Source organism: Oryza sativa, chromosome 3, assembly GCF_034140825.1.
Source record: "Oryza sativa Japonica Group chromosome 3, ASM3414082v1".
NCBI classification, from domain to species: domain Eukaryota; kingdom Viridiplantae; phylum Streptophyta; class Magnoliopsida; order Poales; family Poaceae; genus Oryza; species Oryza sativa.
In genome coordinates this window covers 24,501,573-24,520,557 of record NC_089037.1, presented here as the reverse complement: position 1 = coordinate 24,520,557, position 18,985 = coordinate 24,501,573, and the positions used below count along the sequence as shown (strand labels likewise).

Sequence of the window (18,985 nt, the reverse complement as noted above, 5' to 3'; positions counted from 1 at the left end):
GATCCGCGATTACTAGCGATTTCAACTTCATGTTCCCGAGTTGCAGAGAACAATCCTAACTAAGGCAATCTTTCCGGATTCGCTCCGCCTTACAGCCTTGCTTCCCATTGTCATTGCCATTGTAGCACGTGTGTGGCCCAGCCCATAAGGGCCATGCGGACTTGACGTCATCCCCACCTTCCTCCAGTATCTCACTGGCAGTCCCTCGTGAGTGCGGCACGCACCTTTTTCTTTGTTTTGGAGCGGGGCGCGTACTATTACCACTACGTACCACAATTTCTCCTTAGGCGCATGTCTCATCAACACAAAATGAGGGTTTCACTCGTTATAGGACTTGACCAAACATCTCACGACACGAGCTGACGATAGCCATGCAGCACCTGTATGAAAGTCAGTACCATCCCATTAAAGACAGGTTTTGTTGTTCATATGTCAAGGGCTAGTAAGGTTTTGCACGTTGTATCGAATTAAACCACATGCTCCACCGCTTGTGCAGGCCCCCATCAATTCCTTTGAGTTTCGGTCTTGCGACCGTACTCCCCAGGCGGAGTGTTTCACACGTTAGCTAGGCCCCTGATCCGCGTAGACCAAGGGCGAACACTCATCATTTACGGCATGGACTACCAGGGTATCTAATCGTGTTTGCTCCCCATGCTTTCGCACCCCAGCGTCGGTAGGGACCCAGAGAGCTGTCTTCGCTTTTGGCGTTCCTTCATAGATCTACGGATTTCACCCCTACACACGAAATTCCACTCTCCTCTGTCTCACTCAAGTGAATTGGTTTCGAGAGCATTCCGCCACTTTTTGGCGACTTTCACTTTCAACCTGATTCACCGCCTACGTGCCCCCCTACACACGAAATTCCACTCTCCTCTGTCTCACTCAAGTGAATTGGTTTCGAGAGCATTCCGCCACTTTTTGGCGACTTTCACTTTCAACCCGATTCACTGCCTACGTGCCCTTTACAACTAGTCATTCCGAAGAACACTTGCCCCCCCCCCCTTCCTTACCGCGGCTGCTGGCACGGAGTTAGCCGGGGCTTCTTCCTTGAGTCTTGTCATGATCGCGCACTCGACGAAAGAGCTTTACAAGTGGCATTGCCCTTCTTCACTCACGCGATATTGCTGGATCGGGCTTTCGCCCATTGTCCAAGATTCCCCACTGCTGCCCCCCTGAGAGTCCGGGCCATGTCTCAGTCCCAGTGTGACTGATCATCCAAAAAGACCAGCTAAGCATCATTGGCTTGGTCAGCCTTTACCCGACCAACTACCTAATACTACGCAGGCTCATCAAACAACGCTTTTGAGCTTTCTTCAGGATTTGGCCCAAACTGTTCGGCAGATTCCCACGCAATATGAATGCGGGCAATGCTAGAAAGTCTTACATTATAAAATGGAGGGAGCAACTAGTAGTATATTTTTTTAAGATACTAGAATAGAATATTCTGGTCTTTACTCAATGAGTTACAACCAATTATTACAACGTAACACACAAATTAACTAGTACTAGCTAGTTTATTACTCCCTCCGGGCTGATAATACTTATCGTTTTAGATAAGGGTGATGTCAAACTTTAGAATCTTTGATTATGAATAATTTTTAAAATATTTGTCTTTCAAATATGGTGACTATATGTATAGATTAGTCTTAAAAAGTATTTTAATAAAAACATATATTTGTTAATATTTTTATACATATTATAATAGAAAATATTGGTCAAATTTGTTTTTTTGAAACCGTGTCTTTGTCCAAAACGACAAGTATTATCAAGCCGGAGGGAGTAGAATTTTATTAATAATCTTTAATCTCCTTAACCAAGCCCTTTAGACAGCTTTTGTGGCTGTCATGCCGTGGTAGTCAAAAGGCCCATGGCTTCGCTTCCTAGCTGGGATTATGGGCTCTGATTCTATTTGCGGTATCGCGCGCAAATCAGTCAAGCAGGCTTGTCGTCTCGTCGAGCAGCCATCGGCCCATCTCCTAGTCGGCTTGTCGTCTCGTCTCGAGCAGCTTGGCTGCTTTGCTTGGCTCATCCTTGCGTGTTTTTTTTTTCCTCCATTTTTTGGTGAAAGGGGGCCGGGTCGTCTTTGGGAGTTGGGACCACGCGTTCGGAGCTCGAAACCTTTTAGAAGCTCAACGAGGTTTTTCTTACTGCAGCTCTAGCTACTTCGCTTGCAGCGAAGAGCGCATCCATGGTCAGCAATCCCCGTGATCGGCCGCATATATACATACACTCAGTGAGACCGATTCTCCATATTTCTACACGAAAATTAGAAATTGCTAAATCAGATTACGACCTCCTTTCTCAATAGATCGACATCGTTAATTTTTAACATTACGTCCACTCGAAAATTTTATATAAACATCATTTTTATATCGAAATCATTTTTTTCGTTATAGCATATTCTATCTTAAAGTAATTTTGAATTAAACTTATACTTTAGTAATTTATAATATTGTATTAATAAAAGATAAAACGTTGTTTAAAAAAATCAACGAGGTGATCTATTATCATTATCTATATTTAAAAGGGGCAGACCGAGGTAGTAGGTCTTAAAAAAACAGAGTAGTTGGTCCAAGAACGACCATCCCAAAAGTACATGATTCACAACTTTTACGTGCATATATACTTATATACATGATACATATATGCGCTATATGCCAGCATACGTGACAACGGATGATATAATTAAGCGCGCTCTCCTGCAAGTAATTAAAAGGTGAGAGATAGATGGATCAATCAGTCGTTGGTGTTGAGTTTGCCCCTGACGCAGGACTTGACCAAGCTCTTCAACCTCTTCCTCTTCTCCGCCTTCTTATTGCCAGCTGCACTCCGCTGCTGCTTCTCATCGCTGCCCGTGTTCCTCACATCCGACGACGTCACCTCCATCTCCTCCTCCATCTGCACACAATAATAACTCGAATTAGTTATTATTAATCACGGCTATTTATCACTAGTACACATGTGACGGAAAATTGGCAGTAATATCTCTAGCACACACTCGCTTCGTCCTATAAAAATTTAAACTAGTATCCGTAACATCTTATTAATTACTAAGTCCAAGATTCATTATACCCCATACTAGAGTTAATTTATTTTTTTATAAGACAGAGCAAGGTAACATCTTATTATTACTATTATTATTACTAAGTCTCATAGTATGAGAATATTAACATCTAGATTCGTTGTACTGTCTGATCCGATCTAAATTGTTATAACAAGATAATATATCCATACAGAAGATAACATATCCATACAGAATATATCTGATTAATATATCTGATCCGATACTAGGTTGTAAGTTGATTCTTTATAGTACAAGTAGTATTGTTACCTTGAGCACTCTGGTCTCGAGGGAGGCAATGCGGTCGACGAGGCTGCCCTTGGCCCGCGCCTCCTCCAGCGCCTCCTTCGCCGGCCGGCAGCTCATCCCCCTCGGCGTGCTCGCCACCGACGACGACCCGGACTCATTACTACTCACGGTCGTCGTCGTCGTCGACGGCGAGCCACCGCATGACGACCTCCTTCCGCCGCCGCCGCCGCGGCGCATCTCCTCGAGGTGCCCCACCACCAGGTCCAGCCGGTCCACGCGCGCCATCACGCTCGCCGCCGGCTGATGGCTCGCCGCCACCGCAGAAGCCATTACCAATTCAGTCAACTCAGCTCGATCGTAATTAAGTTTGCCACCGGCGATCGATCGAACACGTTGATCCGACACTGAGAGTGAGAGCCTTCAAATTAAATTAAGCAAATTAAAACTGAGCAATGGTAGAGAATTGTTGGTTTGGCGACGATCGACATGGATGCGTGCATGGCGGAGCTATAAATAAAGTGGGCGTAGCTGAGACGATGGGGTTTGCACGTGTCAAGAGACGCCTACGTGGCACCGGTGACGGGGGCACGCGTGGCGGGTGCGACTACATGGCTAGCTCGGTGCATATGCATTTGGATGAGAGCGCGCACGCGTGGCCTTCGTCGGAGCCCCTGCCGGTGGTGGGCGGCGAACTGGAGCGCGACACGTAGACATGACTTGGGAACCACAGTATTCTAGACGAGACGGGTAGCTAATGGATGAGCTCCGATCCATAGGGCGGCGGCCGTTGTCCGACTCTTCAACGGAGGATTCAGGCTCGTGTTAATTTACATGAAACTAATGTAAAAGAATGACGTAAAACGTCTATAGTTCTCGAGTCGCGACTCATATTAACTCAGCTTCGGTCCATCACGTCTGAAAAAAATGCGAGAAAAGAGAAATCAGGGATATGCATGAATGGTCTAAAGATCACATGAAGAAAATCCACAACATGTAAATACTTCTGTAGAAAATATCTTTGCATATGTGCAGTCAAGTCAACCGCCTCTCATAAGTTATACGTGGAGATCCTGATTTTCACGTACGACCGTCCCAACCACACGTAAATTGGTTTTGCAATTGGACCGTTCCTCCTAAGAAGACCACCTACGGAAACACGATTTTCGCAAGCAGTCAAGTTACAATAGCCGTTTGCGATATGACTTTCAAAAAATAAAATAAAAAACAACTGCAGAAACCCTAGCTCGATCCCCGCCGCAGAATCCAGGCTCAGCGAGCTCCCCACTACCGGATCCCCCACCGCCTGAAGCCCGACGCTGCCGCTCCCGGCACAATCATCCGACACCATCGCCGCCACCGCATCTGCACCTGCCGAGGCCCATTGTCGTCGTCACCGTAGGGGAGGCTTCGGGTCCACCCCTCCCAATCGCCGGTGGCAGTGGATCCACGCATGCGGGGAAGGAGAGGCACGCATCCATCCCTCTCATCGCCGCTGTCGGCGAATCCGCATGCATGGGGTGCGGAGAGGCAATTGGATCCATGCGGAAGGGGAGAGGCCGCCGGATTTGCCCCTCCGTCGCTGTCGCCAATAGATCAACGCGTGTGGAGATCCGCATGGTCGGAGGCCACTGCCGCCACTCCCACCTTGTCCCGAGCTCACTGCCGCATGTCGTTGTCGCTAGCTGCCAGCCCGAGCTGGAGGAGGCCGGATGGTAGTGGGAGGGAGAGAGAGGAGGGAAGAAGTGGAAAAGAGAGTATAGGAGGAGAGCAATGGGAGAGAGCGCAAAAAATGAGTGGGGGAGAGATAAGGTGAAGGGAAAAAAATAAGAAAGGCATGCGGTTCCGCGCGAACTACATGTAGAGGAGAGAAACCCCACCTACGAAAATGGATATCGTAGGCGAGTCTTAACCAAACACCATCAAAATCTTTTTACATGCGGGTGTTATTTTATTCCGCCTATGATTAGAGAGGGATGCGTCCGCAAAAATCATTTTATTAGTGTGGTCCACCTACTATATAAGTAAACATCTTATCATGTAATAAAACCCACACATATGGGTGTTAAGGTAGATTCCTGTCATGCTAATAAAAACTTACTAATTTTCTATTAAGATACCTAGTTGCTCCTCCTAAGGCATGCTCTAAATATATATATATATATATATACATACATATATATATATATATATATATATATATATATGATGCACGTATGGGGCTCCATGGAGTATGGGCACCATGGTTATACACCGTTGGATCAAGGGCTAATAGAAAGGAAACGTGATTGCTTTAGTTGATTAACGGGTAAACCCGTGAAGTATTTAGGATTTGAAAAGTAAAGCAAAGTTGCATGCATGCTAATTCACTTATGGACAGCACTAATGGGCATTTAATACCTTGATCAATTCTGTGCATGCATGCTGTTCGTTTGAAATGAGTTTCCATGTATGGGTGAATAAATTGCCATATACGTGTCTAGTGATCAGAATGGAAACATTAATGTACGTCCGGGTGTTTAGTAACAATGGCACTATTGGGTATATGGGAATATACATTTAACTTTATGGAAACTAATTCAGCATTTAGAAATGTGGAACGAATTACTAACATGGTATACAATCGAGAAGCATGTAGATTTAATATGAGAGATATTTGCTAGGTATGTATGTGTTTTCATGAAATATTTTTTTTATATACATAGAGAACGTGCAATACTAGAGTATATGTTGAGTATGTGCGTGCGACGCCGACGCGTGCAACATAATTCTAGTTGGGTATATACATTTTTGTTGAGTATATGCACATTTAAACACGCGTGTTGAGTATATACACATTTAAACACACGTACTGAGTATATACATATTTAAACGCGGTTGAGTACATACACATTTAAACACGATATTGACTATATAAAACGCATATTAAGTACACACACGTATGTTGAGTATATACCTATGTAAGCATACATATTAGGTATACACCATAAAAACGCGTATTTGCACACGCGTGATGAGTATATGCACATTTAAACACGCGTGTTGAGTATATACACATTTAAACACGATATTGAGTATATAAAACGCATATTAAGTACACACACGTATGTTGGGTATATACCTATGTAAACATGCATATTAGGTATACACCATGAAAACGCATATTTTGGGTAAATATCCCATTTGTAATTGGATATATACCTATTTAAATGTGGCTGAAAAAAATATTTTTTTATGAATTTTACCTTTTGTTTTGCTTGAACTGAATTTCCCTCCTTTATTGTCCTGTATAACGAGCTGGTTACATGCATTCTAAAACCAGATTAATACATTGTAAAGAATATTCAGTTTAAAAAACTAATCATATCTCGAACACAGCAATTTGAACAGCTTGCTAGCTCCTAGCACATGCATCCAGCACGTGCTTCTTCTGGGCACGACCATCTTCTTCGCATGATCCTGTGGTGACAGATGTTCGGTTGGATGGCAGTGTCAGTGGAAGCAGACGACCGGCGTTGGCGACGAAGCTCACATATGACTCGCAGACGATTGGCGGTGTAACGGCGTGGCGACGAAGCTTGCGGACGATCGGCAGCGCAACAGATAGCCAGCGGCAGTGACGAATCTCGCGGACAACCGTAGCATCATAAAGCTCGAGTACATATATACCCCGCCCTCGACCCCCATAGTGCTTATGGGAATGCGAGCTGATGGACAATATGCTGCAATGTTAGCTGCCTACATATAACTATCGAAATTAACGGGTTTGATGTCAACTGATTTTTCTCATACCTTAATTGGTTCCGATTTATGGACGGCCGGCGTAACAATGTGGCCAGGAAGCTTGCGGACAATGTCCACAAAACCACGAGGAAATGACTGCGGATATATGTATGGTTGATTTGGGAGGAGGCATAGGCAGATAGAATCATTTAAAAAAATGTAAAACCGTGAGCTGGTCCTTATATATACTCACTAACAAGGAAACTAGGCCGCGTTCGATAGCGAGAGATCGAGGGGATTTGGTGAATTGTGCACTGTTCAGCACTGTACATGTCTGAATAATTTACTGCATATTAAATGGCGTTGGTGACTAAACGTGGCACCTGTACAAACGGCACAGACGGCATTTGGATGGATCGATTCGTCGGCCCATCCGTCCCCAACCCACCACCAGCGCAAGCAGCCGTGCTCGCTCTCTCTCTCTCCCATCGATCCCCTTCTTCCTTCGCCAAATTTTCTCGGTCGTCGACGGCTCCACGCGCGGTCGCCGTGGCTGGAATCGTTGTGCCCTACTGCTGAGCCTCGTCCGGTGGTCGTCGTGGTCAGCCTGGGGCTGTTAGGCACGCGGAGAAATCGACCACTCGTCACGGGAGCTGCTGAAAAGGCGAATCGAGGCCGGAGAAAGGGGATTCTCTGGCGGAGCTGCCATCAAGCCAGGCGGAAGTCGGGGAGCGCTGCCGGTGTTGTCTGCGTCACCTAGCTGCTCATCAGGCTCTGCAGCTTTGGCCGCATGCGGCTGTACTCGGTGGAGCGCTCTCGGGTGTCACAGTGTCGTCAAGATTCGGCAGAGTTGGAAGCTTTCTTCTCGCCTCCGGCCTCCTATTTGAGGCCTCCTTCTCCGGGTGGACAATGGGCACCAGGGGAACAAAGCGGAAGAGAGGGGAGGACATCCATCCGTCGACTGCAGCCAAGGGGCAGGCTGTGCCTTTGGCGTTCGCCGCACCGGCTCCTCACGGACTGCTCATCAATCTGGATTCGGGGACGGGATCGAGCGCCTCTGGCAAATCTGACGCTAGCTCTGCCCCTCCTTGTGACAATGACATCAATGTGGCCGCCCGCTTCCTAACAGCCGTTTGTGCGACCTCCCCAGAAGGCGTTCGCTCTTTCGTCCGTCGTGTGTCGCCGGCGACGGTTGTTCGGTCCCTCGATTTGGACCTGATCCGGCCCATCTCGCCATAAAAGGTAATGCCCATTGTAATTTGTTTTTGATCCATTGCATTTGTGCTTTGTTAACATTGGGTGGTAGATGGCGGAGGGTAAAATCCGATGGAGCGACGATGAAATTGGCATATTTCTTGAGGCATGCTTGGAGGAGTTGTCCGCAATGACCATAACATCCACTTGTCCAAAGCCGCAAGGCTACAAGAACCTCATACAGAAGATGAAGGAGAGAATCGGAAGAAACCTCACCAAGGATCAGGTGAAGTACATATGGTGTCAATGTCGTAAAAGGTGGATGCTTTGGACGTGGCTGGAATCAAAGGCTACCGGCATTGGCCGTGACCCGATAACTCAAGCCATTGTTGCTGACGACAATTGGTGGGAAGACAAGGACCAGGTATGTCACCTACCCTTATGTTGTGTTCGGTCGAACTAGGAAGATAGTGATTTCCATACTGATTTGCATTAACACAAGGACCCATGACATTTGTTTAGTTCATGAAATCTCCACAGTTATCTATTTTTAGGTATAATCATACATATTGTTCATAGAAAGTGTTATGTACCTTTGTAAAACCTTGTGTTTCTAGGCTACAAAATCAGAATGTAATTTTTTTTGCTATAATGAATGGGGGTACAATTTCTCTGCTGCATTCACTACCTTCCAATAAATTGATTAGGAAGCAGCAAATGCATGGTTGGTACTATTTTTATTATTCTCTTGTAGGTCTTTTCAACAAAACTGAGCCATATCTTGAGATATTTGGTATTCCTATGCTATTGTTGATGCCATAGTTTGACATGACATCAACCTCTATGTGACATGTCACATTGCTTACATGGCATAAAGTTTTTTGATTTTTAGTCTGCTCATCATCTGCTATTATTGTCAATGCATATCAATATCATATAGTACTTCCTCCATTTTCTTGAATTAGTTAGACCGTAAAATCTAGGTAAAATGTTACCTGCAGTCTGCAGATGTTAAAACATGGTGCCACCAATAATAGCTATGTTGCTGCGTACATTAGTTATTAGTTATGTACTTGTATGCTGCTGTCTTTTTTTTAGTTCAAAAAGCGTCAACAAAATGCAAAAATGAAAATCGATTTAACAAACTACTTATGTTCATTTCAATGTAAATTTATTTTGTTACTCAACCATTTTCGCAGAAAAAGGACGGAGCTCGTGTCTTCAAAGATTCCCCTCTCAAGCACATCGACCTTCACTGTGCTATTTTTTCGGGGCGCACAGTGGTAGGGAACCACTCTGCTGTTGCAGGCGCAGCACCAGCACCTCCTCAGCAGCCAACTCCAAGGCCCAACATCAATATCTCACAGCTGCTAGCTCAACAACAAAACATTGCGACTCTAGGAGAGTTTCAAGTGCAGGAAAAGGCAAGAGGCCAGCAGATGAAGCTGGCACTTCGAGGGGATCGGCTTCAAAGAAGAGTCGAAGTGACTCAGCCGGTGATGCCCTGCACCGGCTAGCTGATTTGCGAGTGGAGTCGATGGAGAGCCGTTCCCGGAAGGTGGAAGAGGACAGGGCTAGAAGTGCAGCAGCTTGCATCCAGTTGGTGGTAGCTGATGGACATAACCCAGGGAGTGATTTATTCTTTATGGCACTGGATGTATTTGAGCGTGCTTATTGGGGTCAATGGTTCATTGATTACTGCCCTACACCCGAGTCACGGTCCCATTACATAGTACAGACATGGCAAAAGCAATTTGGCGGAAAAGGAGCTGGTGGCCAAGGAGGTGGACAGCCTGGATACGAAGGAGGAACTGGGCAGCAGCGTTATGGTGTAGGAGCACCCCCGCCAACTGGCCAGCAGGGTTATGGTGGAGGAGTACCCCCGCCAACTTGTTCAGGAGGTCATACAAGGTTTGGAGGTTGGTAGGGGGGTCGCCCTGGTGGAGGTGGGGGTCCTGGTAGCGTAGATGGTAATGGGTTCTATTGAGTTGCTCTTGCTTGGTCAGTTGCCTGGAGCTCACTGAGAGGAGGAGATTCATATGAGAGGCATAAAAAATAATGCTCACCATACTGTTTGCAGTAGGATTTTAGCATCTGCTTAACTGTTTTTTTCTTGTATGATTTGTACCCTCTTGTTGTATGATTTTAGCATCTTGTTGTATGATTTTTAGCATCTGCTTTACTCATTTCTAATGCTTGTAGTCTGAACTGGTACTTGTGGTATGTCACTGTGAAATTTTTTATGCAGCTAATTTTTTTATTGAACACCATGCGTGCATTTTTTTACAAATAATGTTGTAATGGTTAATGTAAGCTATATATTTTTCTTGTTTCGAAGGAATCACACAATGAGCGACGGTTCATCGTGGAGTTCGGATGGTACTGAAGGGCAATACACGAGCGATGAGGATGACGCTATTATTGCAATGATGCAAGAGATTTTAGCTGCTCCTCCAAGAGCTCCTCGTCGTGTCCCAACCCAATTTGGAATAACTTGGATGCTAGAGACAATGGCGAATCCTGCACAGTGCCGTGCGATTTTCCATTTAACGGAATATTAGATATACACTCTACATGGAATTTTGGAAAATGCCCCTTACAACCTGCATGGGAGTAATGATGTAAGTTCTTTGGAGGCACTAGGAATCTTCTTGTTCACAATGGCAGGAAATAATTCTTCAAGGGAGTCGAACAATCGTTGGGTCCGGTCGAACTCGACGGTGTCTATCTATTTTCGAAGGGTTCTTAGCCGAATGGTTATGTTAGGGTCGAAAATACTCAAGCCAATTGATCCGAATTTTACGGACATCCCTCGTCGCCTATTACAAGATAGTCGTTTTGGACCATTCCAGTTTGCTGTAGGTGCTGTTGACGGCACACACATTCCGGTCACTGTTGGTGTGGATAGTGCCATAGAACACATGAATCGCCATGACGAGACAACAAAAAATGTCCTAACAATTGTTGGATTCGATGGTAGAGTTATATTTGCCGATGCCGGATGGCTAGGATCAGTGCATGATAATCGAGTCCTAAACGAAGCTATTGACTCTTATCCAGAGGAGTTTCCAAGACTACCTTTTCGTAAGTACTACATTTGTACACCATATAGCACTTCATTAATTGTGCACTGATAGTTTTCATGTATAACTTTATTTTGTAGGAAAATATCTTCTTGTTGACTCCGGATATCCGAGTAGGATGGGCTTCCTGGCACCGTACCCACGTGTACGATACCACAAGGATCAATTCAAGGGGCCACGCGCTCCACCGCCAGAAGGAAGGGAAGAGAAGTTCAACTACATACATGCCAAGCTGCGTAATATAATTGAGAGGCAATTTGGAATTGTGAAAAAACAGTGGAAAATCTTAAAAGGCATACCGTACAACCCATACAAGAATGTCCAGAGCGACATAATATTGGCAGCGTTTTGTTTGCACAACTTCCGAATCGACAGCAAGCAAAATGACTTCCAGGCCAATAACCCTCTGTATAATGGTAATCCTATAGCACCAATAGCACCCCCCTTCTCCAATATGTATTACGCCGGCAATAGCGCACAAGCGATGAAAGCATACCGTGATGCCATTGCCAATTCGGTGGAGAACCTGTAGAAGTACATGAACTATCTCCTGTACAGTGTACGAGCTTTTTATTAGATGTACGATTTAATAAGAAATCCATTTCGTGATGGATATATGTATTATGTACTGCATTCAAGTCTTTGGACTGTGCCAACTCGTATTCAATAATTTTTTTCATTACGTTGCTCAAATTGCTACTACCTCCGTTTTTTAATAGATGACGCCGTTGACTTTTTCTCACATGTTTAACCATTCATCTTATTCAAAAATTTTATGCAAATGTATAAGATATAAATCACACTTAAAGTATTATGAGTGATATAACAACTCATCACAAAATAAATTATAATTATGTAAATTTTTTTAAATAAGACGAATGGTCAAACATGTGAGAAAAAGTCAACGGCGTCATCTATTAAAAAACGGAGGGAGTATATTTTATTTTTCCAACAATTTTTTTCCCATATGTCAAATTGCAATGTTTTTTTTTCTGCATTTGTCGTCACTACTTTTAATAGAACGCTGTAACTACTATTTGACACAGCAAAAATATCTATCATCTTGCAAGTAGAAAAAAAAAGACGCTACAGCTACCTAAGCCCAAATGAATGGCATCTGTGCAGTAGCAAACGGCGCCGTCTACTGCTGTCTAACACCTGTCACTGGACAGTCTGGACTGCATTTCACGATGGAGTAAATTATTCGGTGGACTACAGTGCTGCTTTCACCCAATCCCCTCAATCTCATGCTATCGAACGCGGCCTAAGGCCATATAAATGGAATCAAATTAAATAAAAAAAATGAATGTCCTACATACGTTCAAATATTCATGCATGTTATGGAAATACTTGCATGCAGCGTGATTCATGGAAATTGAAATATATGCATGCAGGTTACAAAATGGAAAGGTGGAAAACTTTCCTACGTTCATCTCTCTTAGCGGATTGAACCCGTTAATTTCTTGCTAACCCAATTTTGCTTAGCACGGATGCAAAGCAACCAAACGGTGGATACTGTTGGAGCCTGGGCTTAGACACACACACTACATTACCATTATGGTGTCCACCTAAAATATATTAACATGTTCACAATTTACTCCCTCCTTTCCAAATTGATCATCATATATGTTTATACATCAAGACCAAGGATAATTTAAATCACATCAATTAAGACGCCATGCACACATTCTCTCTTAATGCATACATCGATTAAAACAACATGCCACTTACACCTTAGTATACGCACATTCTTCCATATTGCATTAATTATATTCTGATAAAATCCGTGTCCATGCGGTTATATGATGATGGATTTAAGAAATTTTGAGTTCCATTATACGATGATCAATTTGAAAGAAGGGGTATATGATAAGAAAGGGTATTAAGGTGGATCCTACAAATCCAAGATTAGCCATTGAGAGAAGGAGAGAGAGTAGCACTACCATGAGAGAGGGAAGAGTGATAGATTTTTTTTAATTCCTTGTGAGTGATCTTTATACATATTGCTAGCTGAACCAAATGCCTTTGAGAAAATTGCTTATGCACTCTCTTAAAATATACCTAAACCTTTCTATTCCCCGAGTTTTTGCTCATTCCCTTATATACATAATACCATAATTATTGAGACCGGACCGGCCATCGAACGGTCAGGTCCTCGGTTCGATGGTTCACTGGTTTGACCAGGTGGACCGGTTAAAAGCGGTTCAATAAGGTTAAATATATAACTGATTCACTCAAACACAAGTAACAGCCTAGCTTGGTGGTTGGTGCGCCATGGCTCTATTCAACCCATCTTCCAAAAAAATCGGCCGGCCCAACAGGTTTATACCGGGTCATTTGTACATACGGTCTTGGACCGAACCGGTGGAGGCCCTGGTACTGGTTTTCCATATCGTTGCTGCTGCTAGTTGACCGCTAGTTAACCATTAAATTCGTATGAAACATATAAATTTATTGTTAGAGTGTAGAAATTTATTATGTTAACCGGTACTGTTTATGATAAATTTTATTTTCAGATATGATATAAAATAATGTTTATTTTTTATTTTGTTAAATTTTATTTATGTAGAATATTCTTATTAAAACATGAGATATATTATATAATTTTAAAAATAAATAAAATTAATATTGATTTTTGTCATATCTAAAAATAATTTGTGCCGTAATAATATCTTGCGCGCATTGCAAACTCATAGATATAATATTCTCTTTCAACAAATTTCTACACTCCAACAATACACTCCATAAGAAAAAGGCAAGATGAACATTTTATATGAATTTAATGGTTAACTAACTGAAAGAGCATGAAAGGATCAAAACTAAAATTTGGGGTTACATCAATTCATCAGTTTTTTAGAATTAGGCCAACCCGAATCTTAGAGGAATATTCCCTGTTAGGGACCATCCTATTCCACATGTCTTCATACCAAACATCTTGAAAAAATGGGTTCAATCCAATCCGATCCATCTTAATGCTTGAACCAAACATATGCTAAGAGAATGAGCAAAACTCAAGGATATAAGAGGAATTTACCCAATGCATTTTATAAGGACTATTCTCATAATTTACATGGTCCACTTTAGAGGATTAAGATCCTTTTATGTTTACATTGTGCACAAACTTTATTCTCATTCTTAGTTGCATTTGCTCTAACATGGCATTCCACGGTCAGAAGTCAGAAGAACACGAAAGGTAATTAATATTGTTCAGGCCGGCCGGCCACATGGCATTTTCATCATGCATGCATGCGCTGAGCCGCTCGATCCACAGTCATACGACCGGTGTGACAGCCTCGAGCCCCAATCGACTTCGGATTACCGTTAATTACCAAATCCGAATCCGGATGCATTAGTCACCTTCGGATTTTCGAAACTGCCAGCACGTACCGTCTACTCTGCTTCTTCGCGCCCACGCTAATTAACTAGAAATTCGGAGTCCGACGCGCGCGCCACGGGTTGGCCTATAAACCCTAGGTCCGGCCGTGCCGCTCGCTTGTCAGCCGATCCCACATCATGGCGCAGCAGCGGCGCTCGTTGTCGTCCTTCTCCTCCACTGCCGCCATGCGCAACATCCAGCGCGACCTCCATGGCACCAGGATGAAGCTCGCCGTCACGCCGATCAACACGTCGTCCGCGCAGCTGCAGCTGCAGCAGGTGCCTCCCCTCTCGCGCTCTGCCTCCTTCGACCACCCGATCGCCGCGCCGTGAGCACGCCGCCAAGGCCGCCGCTGACCCAGCTGCTGGCCCGGAGGCCTCGTCGGAGCAGATCATGGAGGCCGGGACGACCGTGAGCGTCCGCACACGGGTGGGGAAGCTTCCCGGCGGGAGGCAGCTGGTGCTGTGGCTCTCCGCGGTGGTGGTCTCCGCCGCCGAGGAGGGCTACCTCACCGTCGTCTACAAGGGCGACTTCCCGCCCGGGGACCCCTTCCAGACCGTGCGCGTCGCGAGGAAGGACACCAAGAAGATCACTGCCGGCGCCGCCGCCGCCGCCGCCGCAACCATCACCGATCCAGCCGCGGCGGCGGCGCGCCCCTCCAGCAACAATGTGGCAGCCCCGGCCCCTCGTCCCAGCACGGGCGGCAAGAAGGTGCGGGTGCTCAAGAGAATTTACCCGGAGGCGTTCTAGATCGAGCAGTGCAGTAGCCTGTAGGAATCCATCAGGATTCAGGGCATGTCTCTCTCTCGTCTTCCTCCTCTGCTTATTTTTGGTGTCGGAAAGCCACTTGTGATCGATTGTACTCCCTCAGTTTCAAAATATTTGACACCGTTGACTTTTTAGCATATGTTTGACCGTTCGTCTTATTAAAAAATTTTGTAAAATATGTAAAACTATATGTGTACATGAAAGTATAATATTTAACAATGAATCAAGTGATATGAAAAGAATAAATAATTACTTAAATTTTTTGAATAAGACGAATGATCAAACACGTACTATAAAGTCAACGGTGTCAAATATTTTGAAACGGAAGGAGTAGTAGATAGGATGATTCTTTTCGCGTTCGTTGCATTAGAGCAAGCATCCAAGAACGCCTAATGTATTTATATGATGTCATTATTTTCACTGAATATATATTTGTGAATGATAAGATCTTATTCATGACCCCAGCAATATCTTCTGATTAACTCCATCTTTGTTTACCCATGCATGAGGATGCACAATGTTGTTCTTGATTTTCGTTGCACCCTAAGAATTGTCATGTATATATATACTCCAAGAGTTCATTGTGTACTGTGACAGTCTTGTCAAAAACAATCCCCCTTGGGCGCCCCATGCACAACAGAAAGATCAAGCAGCTTCATATGTCCATCCTCCTATTGACCGGAGGAGACTTTTCGAACCCACTGTCTTATTTTCGTTCTTATCCACTCATTCCACTCTTTCTCCCCAAATCCCACCAAGCCACCAAGGCAACCGTGCGAGGTGCATGCTTGTGTGCGCTTCCTGCCTTCCCGTTTCTTTTCTCCCTCCCCATCTCATAGCCATGGAAACCTCCTTGCTCACTGCTTCCGAATCATGCTACGGCTTCTCCCGCTTCACTGGAGCATCCATGCCAACTAAGTGAATTGTACAAGGCAACGGCGGCACCGCTTGCTAGAGCTCCTGTGTTGGTATTTATACCGTTCTGCACCGGCAAGGGAGGGAGGAGGCCAACTCGTTCTCACTATATATCCGGTCTTCGGTTGGACAGAAGAGGGTGGAGATCTGGCCTAGGAGAGGAGGAAGAAGCCATATCGATCTAGGCCGGTACATTTTTGCCATTTTTTTTTACTGTCTCAATCAATGCATTTCGATGTTTTTCTTATGTTGCATCAGAATGTGGCACTGGGTATGTTGATGGTGTTTCACATTTTTTTTCTTCAATTTCTTGTGGATCTATTGATGTTTCAACCGATAAAATCTCGATGTTCCCTGTGTGAGAGTGAAATGTTCAACTATGATTTAACAATGTTCCACTGATTTAATATTATGAGACTTTTTAAGTTTATTGGTGAAACAATTATCTATATCCGATGAAATCTCGATGGTCCCTGTGTGAAACAATGCCCGATTTTTCAAGAAAAATAAGATACCTGATTTATAATGGTTCGCAGTCTTGTTGCAAATTCCCTCCAAAAAAGTTGAAAAATCAAGAAGATGGTGAAGGCCCAGCCCGTGTGCCTCTGTCCTTTGAGTAGGAACCATTAATGGAGCCAATGGACCGAGACCAAGTACGGAGACATACAGAGAAAATCGCACCAAAATCTTTCAGATGTATAACTACTATATCGGCCATTCCAGCTCCTCCACCGGCTAGCTTTCCGGCGCGCACTGCTGACATAGTATCCGGCCGAGGCACCGGCGGGGCCTTTACACCAAGGCTCGTGAGACGAGATCGATCTGGACGAGGCGTGGCGCGGCGCCAACAGGAGGCATACACGGACGCTGCAGGCGAGCGTCATGCGCCGTGGCGTGGCGTAGCGACTGATCAATCCGATCTCACCTCCTTAATCAACATCAAAACCGTTCATGCATGATCTCCCAAATCTTGGAAAAGCCAGCAGCACCACCGCCTACCCTGCTTCAACCCAACGCCCATCCGCTCTGACTTCCAGTGAACGCGCCGCGCCACGGTCAAGAAGTTGTCCGAGCAGGCGCCTCCGCTCCCCCGCCGCTCTGCCTCGAGCACCCGATCGCCTCGTCTGCCGCGTCGGAGAAGATAACGGTGGGGATGGCCGTGAGCGTCCGCACCCGGGTGGGGAAGCTTCGCGGCGGGAGGCGGCAGCTGGTGCTGTGGCTCTCCGCGGTGGTCGTCTCCGCCGCCGAGGAAGGCTACCTCACCGTCCTCTACAAGGGCAACTTCCCGCCGGAGGATCCCTTCAAGACTGTCCGCGTCGCCGCGAGGGAAGAAGCCAAGAGGATGGCTGCCCCGGCCGCCGCCATCGCCACTTCCACAACAGCTCTCCCCTCCGGCAACAATGCGGCGGCTCCTCGTCCAACCACGGCCGGCAAGTCGGTGGCGGTGCTCAAGAGAGTTTTCTCGGAGGCGTTCTAGCTACAGAGTTTGTCGACTGCAGTAGTTTGTAGGATTCAATCAGCGCATATGTCTTCTCGTCTTCCTCCTCTGTTTTTTTTGGTATCGGAAGGCACATGTGCTTTGCTGTACTTGATAGGATGATTCTTTTCGCGTTCTTTGCATTGTAGCAAGAACTAGGGATGAAACGGAGCGGATACGGACGAATAATGCTTATACCATATTCGTTTTCATATTTTTTTACCGGATACGAAAACGAATACGGATAGCTCGAATACGGAAACAAATACGGATTATCTCGAATACGAATAAGAATCGAATATGATCGGACACGAATACGGAAACAAATTTTTCTCGGAACACGAAAACCAACTCAACTTCTAATAGAAATAAATATCAACATATATAATTAGCTCATTTTATATAAAATGAGGTATAATTTATAAATATTTTTTAAAATTTAAATAATATTAATAGTATGGACTAGTGTTAAGAGATAAACTACTATTAAAATCTATAAAAGTACATTGAAGGTTATAGAGTTAGAAAGAAATGGGGTATGTCTCATGGGTCTTGCGGATATCCGAATAGCACTGTTCACCGGATATCCGAATTATTATCCGTATCTGACGGAAACCCTGATACCATATTCGTATTCGTATCCGGGAGAAAATATCTGTATTCGTATCCGTATCTGAAATATCCGAGAATTATCCGATCCGAAAAGTATCCGTATCTGTTTTTGTCCGGAGCGGACGGAAACTATCCGCTCCGTTTTTATCCCTAGCAAAAACGCCTAATGTATTTACTGTATTTATGATTTATCATTGATTATTTCATAATAATAATAATAAGATATCTGTCTCAATTTTCCCTCGAAAAATCACACTGCTGTTCTTTATTTTGGTGGAATCCTAAAATGTAACCAAAATCAAAGTCCTCCTTCATGGAGTTTTTGCAAGTAGTAACAATCTTGTTGCAATTTCGCTCCAAGAAAATTTCAAGATCAAGAATTATCGTATCCGTTTTGGAGCAAAATCGGACGTCCGCGTCCGATTTACATGTAAAACTATTTTAAACTGATTTTTCTCTTAAATTACTTATCCAAATCATGATCCGATTGCATCATTAAATTCGTTGCAATTAAATCTTCAAAACAAGAC

The 18,985-nt window shown here is 44.5% G+C and overlaps 2 protein-coding genes across 2 annotated transcripts; one reads left to right on the top strand and one right to left on the bottom strand.

Moving 5' to 3' along the window:
• Positions 1 to 2,478: 2,478 nt before the first annotated feature.
• LOC4333479 (uncharacterized) lies at positions 2,479 to 3,793 on the bottom strand. Its single transcript, XM_015773552.3, has 2 exons — positions 3,332 to 3,793; positions 2,479 to 2,898 (listed from the first exon to the last, which is right to left on the bottom strand). Exons 1-2 carry the CDS (start codon positions 3,638 to 3,640, stop codon positions 2,737 to 2,739), a joined length of 471 nt encoding a protein of 156 aa, XP_015629038.1. The 5' UTR covers positions 3,641 to 3,793; the 3' UTR covers positions 2,479 to 2,736.
• A 4,436-nt stretch (positions 3,794 to 8,229) lies between these two features.
• Positions 8,230 to 10,410, top strand: LOC107278153 (uncharacterized). Its single transcript, XM_015774783.3, has 2 exons — positions 8,230 to 8,648; positions 9,424 to 10,410. Exons 1-2 carry the CDS (start codon positions 8,337 to 8,339, stop codon positions 9,739 to 9,741), a joined length of 630 nt encoding a protein of 209 aa, XP_015630269.1. The 5' UTR covers positions 8,230 to 8,336; the 3' UTR covers positions 9,742 to 10,410.
• The last annotated feature ends 8,575 nt before the right edge of the window (positions 10,411 to 18,985 follow it).

Bases quoted from the DNA above. Each gene is read 5' to 3' on its own strand.
- LOC107278153 (XM_015774783.3), top strand. From the start codon at position 8,337: ATGGCGGAGGGTAAAATCCGATGGAGCGACGATGAAATTGGCATATTT. The intron at 8,649-9,423 runs GTATGTCACCTA...CCATTTTCGCAG, and splicing joins GGTGGGAAGACAAGGACCAG to AAAAAGGACGGAGCTCGTGT.
- LOC4333479 (XM_015773552.3), bottom strand. From the start codon at position 3,640: ATGGCTTCTGCGGTGGCGGCGAGCCATCAGCCGGCGGCGAGCGTGATG. The intron at 2,899-3,331 runs GTAACAATACTA...TATTGTGTGCAG, and splicing joins TCGAGACCAGAGTGCTCAAG to ATGGAGGAGGAGATGGAGGT.